The 14,677-nt window shown below is 35.9% G+C and overlaps 3 protein-coding genes across 3 annotated transcripts; 1 reads left to right on the top strand and 2 right to left on the bottom strand.

The window, feature by feature from the left end:
• Nucleotides 1-1,949: 1,949 nt before the first annotated feature.
• On the bottom strand, nt 1,950-3,611 carry LOC117126796. Its single transcript, XM_033275908.1, has 3 exons — nt 3,068-3,611; nt 2,756-2,967; nt 1,950-2,696 (listed from the first exon to the last, which is right to left on the bottom strand). The coding sequence occupies exons 1-3, from the start codon at nt 3,609-3,611 to the stop codon at nt 1,950-1,952; spliced, it is 1,503 nt and encodes a 500-aa protein (XP_033131799.1).
• Nucleotides 3,612-3,976: 365 nt separating this feature from the next.
• LOC117126542 lies at nt 3,977-5,599 on the bottom strand. The gene is made up of 2 exons (XM_033274874.1): nt 5,180-5,599; nt 3,977-5,079 (listed from the first exon to the last, which is right to left on the bottom strand). The coding sequence occupies exon 2, from the start codon at nt 5,051-5,053 to the stop codon at nt 4,031-4,033; it is 1,023 nt and encodes a 340-aa protein (XP_033130765.1). The 5' UTR covers nt 5,054-5,079; nt 5,180-5,599; the 3' UTR covers nt 3,977-4,030.
• A 1,367-nt stretch (nt 5,600-6,966) lies between these two features.
• Nucleotides 6,967-9,018, top strand: LOC108870598. Its single transcript, XM_033274877.1, has 6 exons — nt 6,967-7,565; nt 7,661-7,928; nt 8,204-8,318; nt 8,395-8,519; nt 8,646-8,727; nt 8,825-9,018. Coding segments are annotated over exons 1-6 (978 nt in total). The 5' UTR covers nt 6,967-7,178; the 3' UTR covers nt 8,826-9,018.
• Nucleotides 9,019-14,677: the final 5,659 nt, after the last annotated feature.

The following is a 14,677-nucleotide window of genomic DNA, read 5'->3' as shown; positions in this document are numbered from 1 at the left end:
TCTGTGTGGTGAAACGGATGCAGACTCTGAAGATGTGGGCAGTGGTGGTAAACGGCATCGCATGAGATCCATCAAGATTTCTGGAGTGTACACCCCTGACCCAATGACTAACAACGGCTATATTGACAAGTATATTGACTTTTACAATTTAGTTACAACGGCATCTTTCCAATGAAAATACATTTAATCATTATATACGCTAAAAATCTTACTTTCCATTTATCATTGTACACCGGTGCTTTAATCAACCCCGGTTGTTGGATTCAGTTTTGGGCCTAACTTAATTTAGGAGTTAAACACGTATGGCCCAAAGATTATGTTTTCGCTGCGTTGGTGGTCCCTTCATCAACCTTTTTCATTAATGAGGAAGACAGACCGACTTGACGGGTGCGCTGCTCGAAATCCACTATCTCCTCTCGGAAACAGTATTTGTTTCTCCTTCGTACTCATCTTCTAGATCCAATTTGAGAAAAAAAAATTGAAACCCTAAAAATGTCGACTTCGTCATCTGCCTCCACCCATCTCAGTCGTCGTGAATACAGCACCACAAGTTCAGATTACCGCTCAAGTTCCTCATCTGAGCCGGCCGAGGAAGAACTTCGTTTTATGACATTTGAAGCGCGGCTACAAGCCAGTCAGGGGTTCTTTATCGCCGGCACACCGGTGCCAAACCCATGGTCTAATCGTCATTTAACTGAAGTGAGCTTCCGTAAGTATCAACAACTTTGCTTACGAGGGTTTTTAGTCCAGGGGATGTTAGTGTTAGATGATCCGGGATTTGCTGAGGCTCGCTCAATAGTAGAAAATTTTGGGTGGATGTACACTGTATTGCATGTGCGCCCTTTCTGTCCAAGGGTGGTTAGAGAATGCATCTCTAACCTATACGGTTCGGACGCAGGCGTTTATATCAAGGGATGCCGTTTCGATTTCAACCCCGTTGTGATTAATCAACTATTTATGACTCCAATTGTGGAACAACCTCACACATGGGAGGATGGTGATCTGTCGCAGGCAATTGCGTTCCTCACCGGTGGTTGCTGTACTCACTGGGAGCCTTTCTCCCTAACACAGCTCCTCCCACAGTATCTTTGCCTCTACAAACTGTGTGAGTTAAACTGGCTACCTGGATTCCATGTAGATGCAATGCTAAAAAAGCAACTTCGTTTTCTCTTCACGTTTGTAAGAGAAAAGACGATAGACTTTGGTCGATTGGCTTATGACCAGATCATCGAAATGTCTCGTCAGTCTGATGCGGACAAGAAAATTGTTCTCCCCAACTTGATCTATCAGACTCTCAATCTTCAAAGGGACATTTTGGCTCTTCCAGGTGATGAACCCCTAATTGGTCAGCCTCAAAATTTTAGCGGACTCGAGGCGGATCTTTCACTACGTAGGGGGAGAAGAGGTCGTATCCATTCCGATGATTGATAACTATAATTACATGTAATAGCTTCGGTTTCTGTCTGCAGTTTTTTGACAAACTCTATGCTACTCCAAGTTCTGTTTTCGGCTAGTACACTATGTACTTTTTTTTTCCTCTGTGTTGTTACTTTATTCGGATATAATATCTACTTTTCTTATTAATGTTATGCATCTATTGATCAACTATAGGTGTACAACAAATATGTGCTACAACCATAATATATTTAGTACGAAAAGCCCATACACCTCAACACTAGTTCCGTACACCATATCCAAACAAACACAGGTTCATCGGTGATCTACAATGAAATACATTCCAAAATGAGGTTGGTCGTTTTTATCAAAATACAAACTTTCTACATCCTCTATTCAGGGCTTAACTTCCTTGCAAGTGGTCTTCTTGTGACCTTCCTTAAAACAGTTTGAGCACTTGTTCGGCTTATGTTTTTTGCTCCCCCCCTGATGTAAACAATAAAGTTGCTATAATTGGAGAATTTACTATACGTTACTGAAAATATTGTTCAAAGTCAACACAACAGTCTTACCGGTATCTCTCCTGCGGACAGTTTACGTTTGATTCCTGGTCTTCCCTTCGTTCGTTTGGTCGTTGGTGGATAAAGATCAACCGTTAGTATTTCGGCTGGCATTTCAACATCCTTTGGATCCGGAACCGGAAGTATGATAGCCCTAACTGTTTCAGCCCATGTCTCTTTGAGATGGTGTTTGCAAACAAACATGGTGTACTGCATATTACGGCAAGAAGCAGCAGCAATGGCATGTCGGCATGGCAAACCAAGCTTTTGGAATTCGAGGCAAGTGCAAGTTCGTTTATCCAGATCAACAGTGAAACCAAAATTAGTTGGCCTGTGCGTAACTTCGAATAACCAAGTCGAACATGGCATAACTAGAAGGCCCGTTGACAGCACCAGCTGTTCGACCAGTATCTTTTGAATATTATCTGGAACATTTCCCTTCATCTTACTGATCTCGGTGCGTCTGCTCACATACCATGTACACAGCTTCCGGCGAATAAACTCGAACAATGCCATTATAGGACTATCACGAGCGGGTAGAAGAGCATTATTCAACAATTCAGCAGCGTTAGAAGTCATCACGTTAAATCTCTCCCCTTCGAAATGTGAACGTGTCCATACCTTCTTGTCGATCTTCTCCAAATAATCCCAGCATCTCCAATCCGTCAGTTTAATAAGCTCCATTATCTCCTTAAACTCCGAAACTCTGAGCGCTTCCCCAGCTCTGCCAACCATTGCTTTCTGTTGCAGCCCCTTATACTTATCATTAACGTTACGCTGGAGGTGTACGAAACAAATACCATGGTGTGCACGTGGGTACCATTTATCTTTCGCTGCGAAAATTGCTGCGCAGTAGTGTTCTCGCTTTCCACAACTGCGAAAGCAATCGGGAATACGTGGCTGTTAGCATCTTGTCCGCTGGCACTTAGCAAAACACCTTTGTACTTTCCAAACATGTGGGTGCCGTCCACCACTAGCACCTTCCTCAGGTACTTCCATCCATCGATGCATGCTTTCAGGGACATGAACGCATACTTAAACCTTGTTTTTCCTTCTTTGTCTTTTTCTGTTTTAATATCGGTGATTGTTCCAGGATTTGCTAGCTTGAGTACATGGAAGTACTGTGGTAGCATCTTGTATGAATCCTCCTCTGTCTGCAATCGCTAGTTCTTTCGCTTTCCAAGCTTTCCAGTATGAGCATGTATAGTTGAATTCCGGTCGCAACATTTCCAGAAGTTCCATAGCACGCGGCCCAGAGTAGAGCCTCTCGTATTTCAAACGCAATAGAGCTGCAAGCACTTTGGCTTTACCATGTTTTTTATACTTCCCTCTAACGTCGGCTACGAATACATGATTCAGAATTGCCTTTTTAATCAGATAAGTTGGAGAATCACCGAGTTGAACAGCCACTACTCTCCACTTGCATTCTTTTTCGTAGCATTTCGCCGTCAGTCGGCGTTTGCAATGCCTGAGCTTAAACGTGCACACCTTCGCAATTGCGTAGATAGCCAACGTCAACTTGCACTCCGCTTTGTGCTTGAACGTCCTTCCCACGTATATGTCAGAGTCCTCCTTGCTGAAGTCAATGTCAAGAGGGTTGCAGCTGCTTCCATCCATTTCATTATACACACCATCTACATCATTATATCCATACATATCTGGTACTTGTATGCCTTTCATGAATGCTTCTCCACCCTGAACTTGTCTAGTTGCGGTGACAGGAGGATCAACATCGTCCTCATCTTCGAGCTCACGGTTGTGCGTGTTATATTGTTTTGGGGGAGTTTCGAGACATATGTCACAACTTTCAACGGCCTCTGTTGCTTGATTGGGCGCACAACCAACGTCTGTAGGAGTACCACTCACATTATCTCCGGCTTTCGTCAATACTTCTTCACCCTGAAATGCGGCCGGCTGGGGAATAGGAGTGTCAAAAACAGCATCATCATCATTATCTTCAGTCACCCGGGTGTGTTTGTTTTTAGATTGAGGGGGCGTCACAAGAACAACATCAACACCTACCTCGGTCTCTGTTACTTCTGTGTCCAATCTGGAGGGTGATCCAAGATCTCTTGCTAGATTGGTGATTTCCACAGAAGAATCGTTATTTTTGGATATATATCCACCTCCACGTGATCGTTGCTTCTTACCACACGCCGATTTTGCAGCCCCTGTGCCACCATACCGCCAGGACGCCGAATACCCTTCCCACCAGACTGTCCACCACTTCTTCCTCTGCCTGGACCTTCTACAAAATCGTCGTCGTCGTCCGTCACGCAATCGTTTCTACAATAATCATGCCAGCCATTGTAGTCGTAATCACTATCATCGCCTTCATCTTCTGCAGCAACATCTTCGTGAGCTCCTCCATTATTTCCATTCTCCACTGAAACCTGTTCAACACTTAGCGTTCTCGTATCTTCTATGACACATATTTGTTGAGGCAGCTTATCTGACGCCGTTTTTACTGCGTCTCCTTCTTCGACTTTGCCTTCCTTATTCTCTCTATTATCCACTGCCAAGTCATCTCCACAAACATTCCCCTTTTCTTGCTCGCAATTCTCTGAATTAGCCCCACTCCAGTCGTCAAGAGTTTCTCCGCTTTTGTCTTGGTCCTTTGACGTCGCAACCATGCCGCCAGACTGAGAGTTGCGTTTGTAGCGTTCTTCGATTTGCTGAACTTCCATCAAAAAAGCAACATGTTCATCAGCAGGTCGAACGGGTGCATTCATTTGGACCCGTATTACTCGTTCCGACCTTAGAAATATTATTTCTCCTCCAACACTTTCTCTTAATGTTACGAAGAGATTGGCGGATTTGTCTGCCCGGTGAAGCGCCTTGAAAATCCTGAAATCTTTGTCCGTTGCTATCTCGACGGGAGAAGCCACTAGGCCCACCATTTCACTCTCTCCATCATTTAGCCAATACGACATCTCGGCTAACACTTCCCTTCCCAAAAGCCCATACGCAGCTAGAATACACGTTTTTAACTCCTCAGCACCTATAATTCTGGACGAATCGACTGCTCTACCCATTCTATCATTGTCTATCTTGAAATCCCAAGCTCCATTGTCAAACATTATCCACCTCCCAGCCATAACCACAATGCAAGAATTACACAGACCTACGGTCCAAGCATGAGCACCCGTTAGTGTCATTTGCCAAATAGAGGAAGCACACAATTGTAAAAACAAATACAAAAACTTAGAGCTCAAACTCTGTACCTTCGCCGGTGTTGGTCCTGATTTCCTTACTGCCTGTGCCACCACTACTTGACCCGACGTTCCGACCACCGCTAATTGTTTCCGTCCTTTTCAGTTACGGTCGATAAGCATCGACGGCCTCAGAGGATGGGAATATCTTCTTATCGTAGGGTTGCTTCTTTTAGTTGTACACCAGTTCTTAGCTGCTTCTCACCATTACCTAGTTAGCGTTTTATAACATATTAGTATAATTAATATTACCACAAATATCAGAAAACAGTGAACGGCGGGAAAAGGAATGGTTAATATTACCTTTAACCTTTGCTACCGGTCACCCAACAAAAAAAAATAATAATAAATCTCGAACTCACACGTGCGAAAACTTCTGGGCCGCTTGGGTCGCTAAGTCTTAGGGTCGTTTGGTCTGGGTCACTTTCAAGAGTTTTATGGGTCACGGCCCAGAACATTACGGGTCATAAGGCCAAATTCGTCACCGATTTATTTCTCTCCCCCCTAGCGGCCCGTTTCGACAATAAAAACTTCCAGCGACCCACTTGGCCAATTAAAAACTTGAAGTGACCCTATGTCACAAGCGACTCGGTTAACTTATCCAAACCTTAGGGTTTAGAGTTAAGGGGTGGGGATTTGGGATTGAGGTTTAAAATTTTATAAAATAAAAAATAAATGTTAAAATTTTGAAAATAAAAATTTTAAAAATAGTTTCCAAAAGTATTTTCGAATTACAAAAAGAAATATGAAAAAAAAATTTAAAAACAAATATCGAAAAAAAAATTTCAAAAAAAAAATTATAAAAAAGTTTGAATTTGAAAACATATAATCTAAAACTATTAAAAAATTTTTTTTCTTTTGTTATTTCTTTATTTTTTTTATATATCTAGGGTATTAGGATCTTTTTACCTATCAAAAATAAACATTTTGGTCACTTTCCTCCTTGTGGTCTACTTTTGTGACCAAAACTTGAAAATTATCTATTTATGAGATTGCCCCTTTAAATGTTTAAAAGTTATAGAAAATATTGTTATTTAAAAAATTTATAATATTAATTAAAATATACTAGATATATTTTAGTATTTATATAATTCAAAATTTAAATTTTTGTTGTATATTTTATTTTTTGTATTTATATTGTTTTTAAGAAGAAAAAAAATTATCATCACGTAACCTCAAACGATAACTGGAACCAACTTTTGAATTTTTGAGGTTAATAACGGTTTGAAGCGGTTTAGAATGGTTTAGATTGGTTTGAGTGATTGTTGCAAAACGCCAACAACCGCTACCAACCGCAAAAAATGTGTTTGCAGGTGGTAGCGGGGAAACCAGTCATACCCTTAATTGATGGATATAGATCACATAGTTATGCGGTTTATACCTAGAACCTTTTGGATAACCGCATTAATCCAAAATTCCTATGTAACTACACAACCAATAGATGATTTTTTTTTGCTTTTCAAATTTATAACCAGTGATTATATGTTAAATCTTGATGTTTTATGTGTAAATGGAAAAAACCATGAATTAAAATGATGAATTTGATACTTTTTGGTATCAGAACTGGTAACATAGAGATACACAAGAAATCTAACACTACTAAAAGCCAGATATCATGGCATTCTAAGGTGTCCACGTAAGACAGTTAATTATAGCCAATCCCACAGCTTGGTTACTCCACGTCACCAATGTTTTTGTGTATTTTCATTAGAGAAATACGAGTTTTTGAATATGTGTTTGGGTCATAAAAACCAATCTGATTTAGTGAGCTTTTAAAAATATTTTAAGCCCAGGTCATCACCAACAACTCTCCAAAGTATCGTTTCTTTCTTCTCAGCCGACTGTCGTATCTTCTTCTTCTCTTGCCTTTCCCCTTCCACCTCTTTCGTTACTCTTCTCCAGATCCGTTTCACCACTATCTGATCTAATCAATCATCTTATTGAACTTAATCAATGAATTCCTTTCATCTTCCTCTTTGTTTCTCTATTTATAAATCTCTTTCCATAGTTTATGTTTCCATTAAAATCCATAAGATTCTCTCAAGTAACTATCTCGATGGAATCCAAAGACAATTCTGCAGTCTCCAGCGATCAGAAGACCAACGAGAAGAAGTTCGCTTCCTCCGTGACTATGAAGCCACACGGGAAGTCTACTGCTGCCTCGGCGATTGCGGCGAAACCTAACGGCAAGAGTGTTGTTTCATCTGACATTCCGAAGAAGCAAAAATCTGCTGTTTCTCTCTCCTCCGCGCATGGCGACCGATCAATGTTCTTCAGAGATGTTTCATTCGGCCCACACGAAGCTGAGCTGAGGTTTCGTCTGATTCACTTTTGGGAGGCTCGAAATCCAAACACGAAAGAACTCATCGGACAGGAGATGCTTCTTATTGACGAAGAGGTTCTTCTAAAAATTGTTCTTTATTAATTTATACTGTTTTAAAATTGGTTGATTGAGATGGTATTTCTGATATGTCAATTCCAAATGATTTATAGGGAACTGTCGTCCAAGGTTTTATTACAGCAGGTCGGGTTGGGATGTATAAACTGACATCAGGTTCTATTTATAAACTGAGTAACTTCTTTGGATCCAGAAGCAAAGTTCAGTTTCGGGTTGCTGATCATAGGGCCACCATTTCGTTCTCTTGGAACTATGATTTGAAAGTTCTCGTGAACCATCCGGTCCCAATTCTCGAAGACAGGTTCAGGTTCCATAGCTACGAGGAGTTTCAGGCCAACTGCGACCGCAGACTTGATCTTTATGGTAAGCTCTGCTGACTTTTTTTTGTGTTTATACTTAGATCTTTAGGTTATAATTAATCACCTCCAGTAACTACTATTTCAATTCATTTTGTTACATATTTATGTTTTGGTTAGAATAATTAATCACATCCAGTAACTACTATTTCAATGAGTTTTTTTACATATTTATAGTAGATATGTGATTTGTGAACAGCTGATGAATAACTTCTATACACGTTTGAAATGATATTAGTTGTATAAGTCTGATATCTGGGACCTTTATATATTCTATTTCAGATTATGTTGGCCACATGAAACTGGTGAATGGGCAGACTATCACTGACCACACTGCTCTTGATGAAGTTGACATAGCAGAGAGGCGGCATCTGTGTGTTCATGTACAAACACATGAGTAAGTTTGTTTATTTATTTTTTAGACGCAATCTCTGTGTACTTTTTTTTAACAAATGGTTTTTATCCTTACACAGCGGACCAGTGATGAAGCTCTATCTATGGGACAATGCTGCATCCGAGTTCTGCCAGAAGTTCATATCGTATGGACGGACTCCAACCGTTCTTTTGGTCACCACAGTAAACCCTAAACATCTTGGAGGTTATCATTTTACTTAAAATGTTTCAATACAATATGTGATAATATTAATGAAATAATCGTTGCAAGTCTATAGCTTTCTTCCTTTATATTTTTTTTGTTGGTAATCAATTTATTTGTTATGATCAGGAACCCTTGCTCTTGCTTCTATGGCATCATCTAGAGTGTTTATGGATACTGATGTCCAGCCTACCAAGGATTATCTTGCATAGTAGGCATTTCTGTAGTCAGATCATTTTTCATACAGCTTCTGCTTTGTCATTTCATGTGACTCTCTAACATATTTTTGTGTTCCTCAATTTCCTCAGGCTGAGCTCTAACTTGGACATTGCTAATAAGATTACGGCAGAGGTTGTCACTAAGCCTGAGCCAGTAACACTAGAGGAGCTATACTCTTACATCAAGCAGGAGACTGCTAAGGTACAAAGTTGATCTGTTTTATCATTCATTGTGACATGCTTGGGTATTTATGAAGTTTATTTTTCTCAATTTTGCAGGTTGCTTGGTTTGAGTGCACAGCAACTATAGATGATATTGTCCAGTGTTCTTCTTGGTATTATATTTCTTGCGGTGGATGTAATAGTAAGGCAATCAAAGGGCCTACTTCACTGATTTGCAACAATAAGAAGTGTGTGAGAAGGGAGGTTACAGGCGTTCCTCAGTAAGTATTTTAGACAGTATTTTATCTACTTTTTGCAAGAAATAATAACTAATCATCTTTCATTGCAGATATCTCACTAAGATTGCTGTTTATGACAAGAGTGAACAAGCAGTTTTTGCCATTCTTGGTGATGCTGGTAAAGAGTTGACTGGGAAGCATGCATCCGAATTGGTTGCCAAATATTTTGAGGTAATTTCAAGTCTGTCTATGTTGAGCCTCATATTGGTCTAACTAAAAATTAATTTATTGAATGTTAGTCAAATGAGGGATTAGGAGCTGACCATCCCGTGCCGGTTCCGCAAGCTTTACTTGATACGATAGGGCACACGCACAAGTTCATTGTCAAAGTCTCAGATCATAACCTAACAGGCAAGACTCAAACCATAACTGTCACAAAGATACTTCCACCAGAAGCTCCACTTGCTATAGCACACTTGGAAGAAGGCACTACTCCAGCAGTGTCCGATGATGTTTTGAAGGGTGTAGGTGATGAATCTGGTTCTTCTACAAGCTTTGAGCATTCTGCTGGTGATAGGGTTAGAAAATCCTCTGAGAGTCTTGAATCACTTGAATCAAAGCGTTCCAAGAGTGGCTAATAAAGCCCAGCCTATCCTCTTATGCAGTGATTGTGTGTTGCTGCAGTTTAAGTAATGGTCTTATGTGGCTAATAGGTTTTAGGTACTGGTTTGTTTATTAAGTTATTGTGCTTTGTTTCTTTCATATCCAAACTTTGTCTTTGCAGCATCTGAACTATCTTTGTTAAAACTTTTTTGGTTATCCTTATGTTTGCTACTTCTTTTTGTTAAACATTTTAGTATTGATGTATCTGATGCTTTATACTTTTAGGTTCGATATTTAAATTGGGTCATGTGGACTTTATTTCCTGCTCTATTTGTTCTTTGCAATACTACCCAAATGGAACCTGGTTTGCCTGAAAAGGTGAGGTTAAGATTGCTAATATTTACACATTTATACACGAATATTGCCTCTTACACTTTAGAAAATAGCTACAATTACGTGTCTGATATATTCTTTTGCTATTAACACAAAATCAATCAACCTAAGTAATTTTATTAACCTTATTATTTGGTCAGTCTCAGATTACTCAGCCTTGTGTTGATTGGTTTCACAGTAATATATGGCTTTTGATTAATTTACCATGTTCTGCTCTTAATCTATGTGGTGAAGCTTTGAGTTTCATTCGATTTTGCTCTCTTTTTAAAATATGAAAAGCTTGGTCTTGCTCTTTTTTGGCCATTCATTAACCTTCTGAGATGATTGGTTTAACCAGAGTGTAGTGATTTTGATGAAATCTTATAAAGCTCTGCTGTGTTTTTAGTTGTGGAAATTAAAAAAACATAGTTAGCTTATGTTTAATCAAGCTCTCCCAAAAACTCATCATTGTTTTGCGTATGAAATAAAAAAACTTAAACAATCCATCTCTCAAAAAAAACCCATCATTCTTTGGATACGTCGAAGAACGTACACGTTTTCAAAGTAAACCTAATACATATACCTAATTTGTAATAGGTTGGTTGCAAGGATCGCCGACTCAACATAATGGATAGCCCACTCTCTGACCAGCCCATAGAATATGCAGGTAAATATATAATCTTCTGCCTGTTTCTCTGAGAAAAGTAATAAAAATTTCAAGGGTCCAGCAATTGGTTTGTTTTTCTTTTTATGCGGTTTCAGTTTTTTTTTTGTTCAAGGCTCAAGATAACAATATACACATTCAAACTGTATATAGAATGATATGGCAAAATATGGCAAATCGTTATTCTACTATATGAACTATAATATATATTTATGGTGCAAAAGAGTATATTTTCGAAAATACTTTTGTAACTATTTTTAAATTTTTTATTTTTAATATATTAGTGTTATTTTTATTTAATAAAATTTTAAACTTCAGTCCCAATTTCCCACCCTTATCTCTATATCCTAAGGTTTGTATTAGTTAGCCATAAAGGTATAAATGTATATTTACCTCTTTAATAAAACATTTTGGTCATCATTTTACCTCTTTGATCTTCCTGAAATATATATACATATCTATGACAACAACTAACGTAAATGCAAGTAAGAAAATTAATCATAATTTTAATATACTTAAAATAAAAATATTTTTGTTGAATTCAGAGAAATATATGATAAAAATGTATAAAAATATAATAAAAATAAGTATTCTTTTATATTTTTAGATTATGTGTTTGCTAATTCGAAATTTTTAAAGAAAAATTTCCAAATTTGTTTTTTCTAATTTTTTTTCCCCAAATTTTCTGTTCGTAATTTGAAAATACTTTTTGAAACTTTTTAAATTTTTTTTATTTTCAATTTATTAATATTATTTTTATTAGTAACATTTTAAACTTCAATCCCAATATTATAACATATCTAAAATCGCAATTCTAATTAAAGTAGGGGTAATTCTTCTAAAAGATAATTCTCAAGTTTTAGTCACAAAAATAAACCACATGAATGTAAATGACCAAAATGTTTCATTTAATAAGTAAAGAAATCCTAATACCAATTACAGTGTCTGATTCCAAATTACCCAAATTAATATAATAATATATTAAATTAATTTTTTTTTAATTTTTAGTAAAGTCTCAAGCATATGAATAAATTTTAATATTGAATTAATAATTTATTTTTTCTTTGTTCATATGTAGAGATATTTGTTGTTAAATTTTATTTTAAACATGTTATATCTCTTAAGATATGCAGTTACAATGTGATTATTTTAAAACAAATAATTATATAATTAAGATATAATTAGATTTTTTTCTTATATTATTATTTGTCTTATATATAGGGTTAACTAACTATTTATTAGAAACAAAAAAACTCAATATACTAATTTTAATTTTTTATTAAAAAGAAAAATTAATTTGTTTCTAATCTCAAGTTTCTTTTGTAATTTATAGTGACATCTCACATGCAACACATTTCTCAACGAATCCACCAACTTCAGGAAGGGATTTCAGTGCGTCCTATCACGGTATGTATAAGAAGTGTTTGGACATCAGAAAACACCAAACAAATAATACTCAAATTTGCATTGGCTTCATGTGCTACGACCACCACGTAAGCCTTTAATTTAAACTTTAGCATATACATATATATGTATTTCCCAATCCAACATATTTAATTTAAACTGCTCACTATCTACTTAAATGGTTCGGCACAACATAATTTGTTCACTTTCAGGGACAACTATTAGAAGGTCGGCTCACCGGAAACATTCAGCCAAATGACCCAAAAAATATGATCGAGGGAGACATATATGAGTTTTCAGGATTTTCTGTCATACATAATTCACGACATCGAAAACTCACCCAACTGCCGTATTACATCCAGATTGACCAAAAGACAATAGCATCAAAAGTTGTAGACATCGGTCCAATATTTCCAGTTCACACTTTCTCTCCTCAGAATTACAAAAATCTGTTGCGCTTAGCCACTACACCCACCTACTTACCAGGTAAGTAAGTCATCCCAATATTAATTAAACAAACATGGATGTTTATTCTAACTCAAAATCAATGTGCAGATGTTGTCGGGCAGATACTCATAATACAAAAAATAAATCCGTACTACCCAGAAATCAATACAGATGCCACGATTGGTCTACGGCTGAACATGCAAGTCTAACACAATAGCTAAAAACGAAATCATAATCCTCTTCATACATAAACTTCTATCTCAGGTCGACAATGGTTAAACTCATACTGTGCGACAAACAAGCAACATATTTTAGCATCTTACAAAGCAAGAAGAATAGGAAATTTTAAGTTGTCATCATCACAAGCATAATTCCTAAACTTTTTCAAGGTACATAATTTTTTAAAACACATCAAGAAATAATACATATCTAAATATTTTTTTTTATCAACAGAACAATAATATCCAATATTTTCCAGGCAAACTATTACTCAGTTCATCACCAGCAACAAATTTCTACTTCAACAAATCAATTGATTACATAAAGCATTTCAAAGGGCGAATAAGATATCATTCAAAAACATGCAGCAAAGAATGACTTTAGTTCATGCATCATTCGGATTACTATTCTCTTTCCCACACAACTTGATACTTAGATTTGTTTACATTTTAAACAATTTTATCATTGTTTTTTTAAAACCTATACTTCTCTATTTTTTTTTGAGCAAATCTATACTTCTCTATAAAATCTAAAACTCAACTTATGTCTTACAAACTTTGCTAAGCAATTTAGATATATAGAGACAAAATTTAAAAAGATATAATCCGCGCGTAGCGCGGACAAAAGATCTAGTACTGGTAATATTGATAATAAAAGTGTTTACAAACGTGAGAGAATTGAAAGAAGGTACTCTCATCTCTCCATTAACATTAGTGATCTAATCTCTAGATGATCTTTCTCGCATTCTCACTTCTCCTCATATACTCTTATTACTAGATTAAGTTAAAGACACTCTGTGATCTAGCCCATATAATCTAACCCATTAGTCTAATGGCCTCTCACACAAATGGGCCTCGTAACAGAATTTAGTTCTGCAACACCAAAGCATCTCCAAAAAGTTGCAAACCTCTAAATTTGAAATTTCAAAATTTTCTTCTCCAAAAGCAAAACTTCAAACTCAATTTCAAAATTATTTGTATTTTACATTATGGTCTTTATATTTTTTTTAATTAATATAAATCCATATAACTTTTATAAATAACTAGAACATATACAAAAATATTACAGTAATATTTATTAATAAAATCTTACATTAAATATATAACATTAAATATTAATTAATAAAATCTTACATAAAATATATAAAATTGTAAATAAAAATAAATAATTAAGTATTAAACTAAAAAATAATATACCACATTATTCCACAAAATTATTTTTGTAATGCTCCATCTTGGGTTACACAACATTTGTTTGGACAATATTTTATAAATTTTGGAGGTTTTGGAGTAAATTTATTATTAGTGTTTTTGTAATATTTAAATTTGTCAAATAGTTATGTCTTCATTTATCATATTTTTTAAAAAAGTATTAACTTTCTTTTGTAATATTCTTGTTGTCTAATTATAGTCTTAAAATATTATAAATTATATTTCAAATTTTTATTTAATTTTATGTGTAAATTTTGAATTTATAAAACAAATTTGAAATATTTATGAAATATAAAAAAATTAAGGATTAAAACGATAAATGAGAAAATACTTAAGAATCATAAATGTGATGTGTAACTAATTATTTGGATCAAAATGAAAATAAAAAGATGAAACTTCATATTTGAAGTTTTGAGTAGTGAAACTTTAAATTTGAAGTTTCATTCCTCAAACTCCAAATTTGAAGTTTTGAAGTTCTATTTTGGAGAACAAAAAACTCTATATTTGAAGTTATAGAGTTTCTTTTGGAGATATTCTTAACTATAAAGGCGTTTGTGACCGCTCAGACACTTTAACTAATTCTATAGTGCGGTTAAAGTATACAAATATATTTTCATTTAAT

The sequence above is a fragment of the Brassica rapa genome, chromosome A07, assembly GCF_000309985.2.
Source record: "Brassica rapa cultivar Chiifu-401-42 chromosome A07, CAAS_Brap_v3.01, whole genome shotgun sequence".
Classification (NCBI taxonomy): domain Eukaryota; kingdom Viridiplantae; phylum Streptophyta; class Magnoliopsida; order Brassicales; family Brassicaceae; genus Brassica; species Brassica rapa.
Note: the sequence above shows the minus strand (reverse complement) of the source record. Positions and strands in the feature narration are given on the sequence as shown.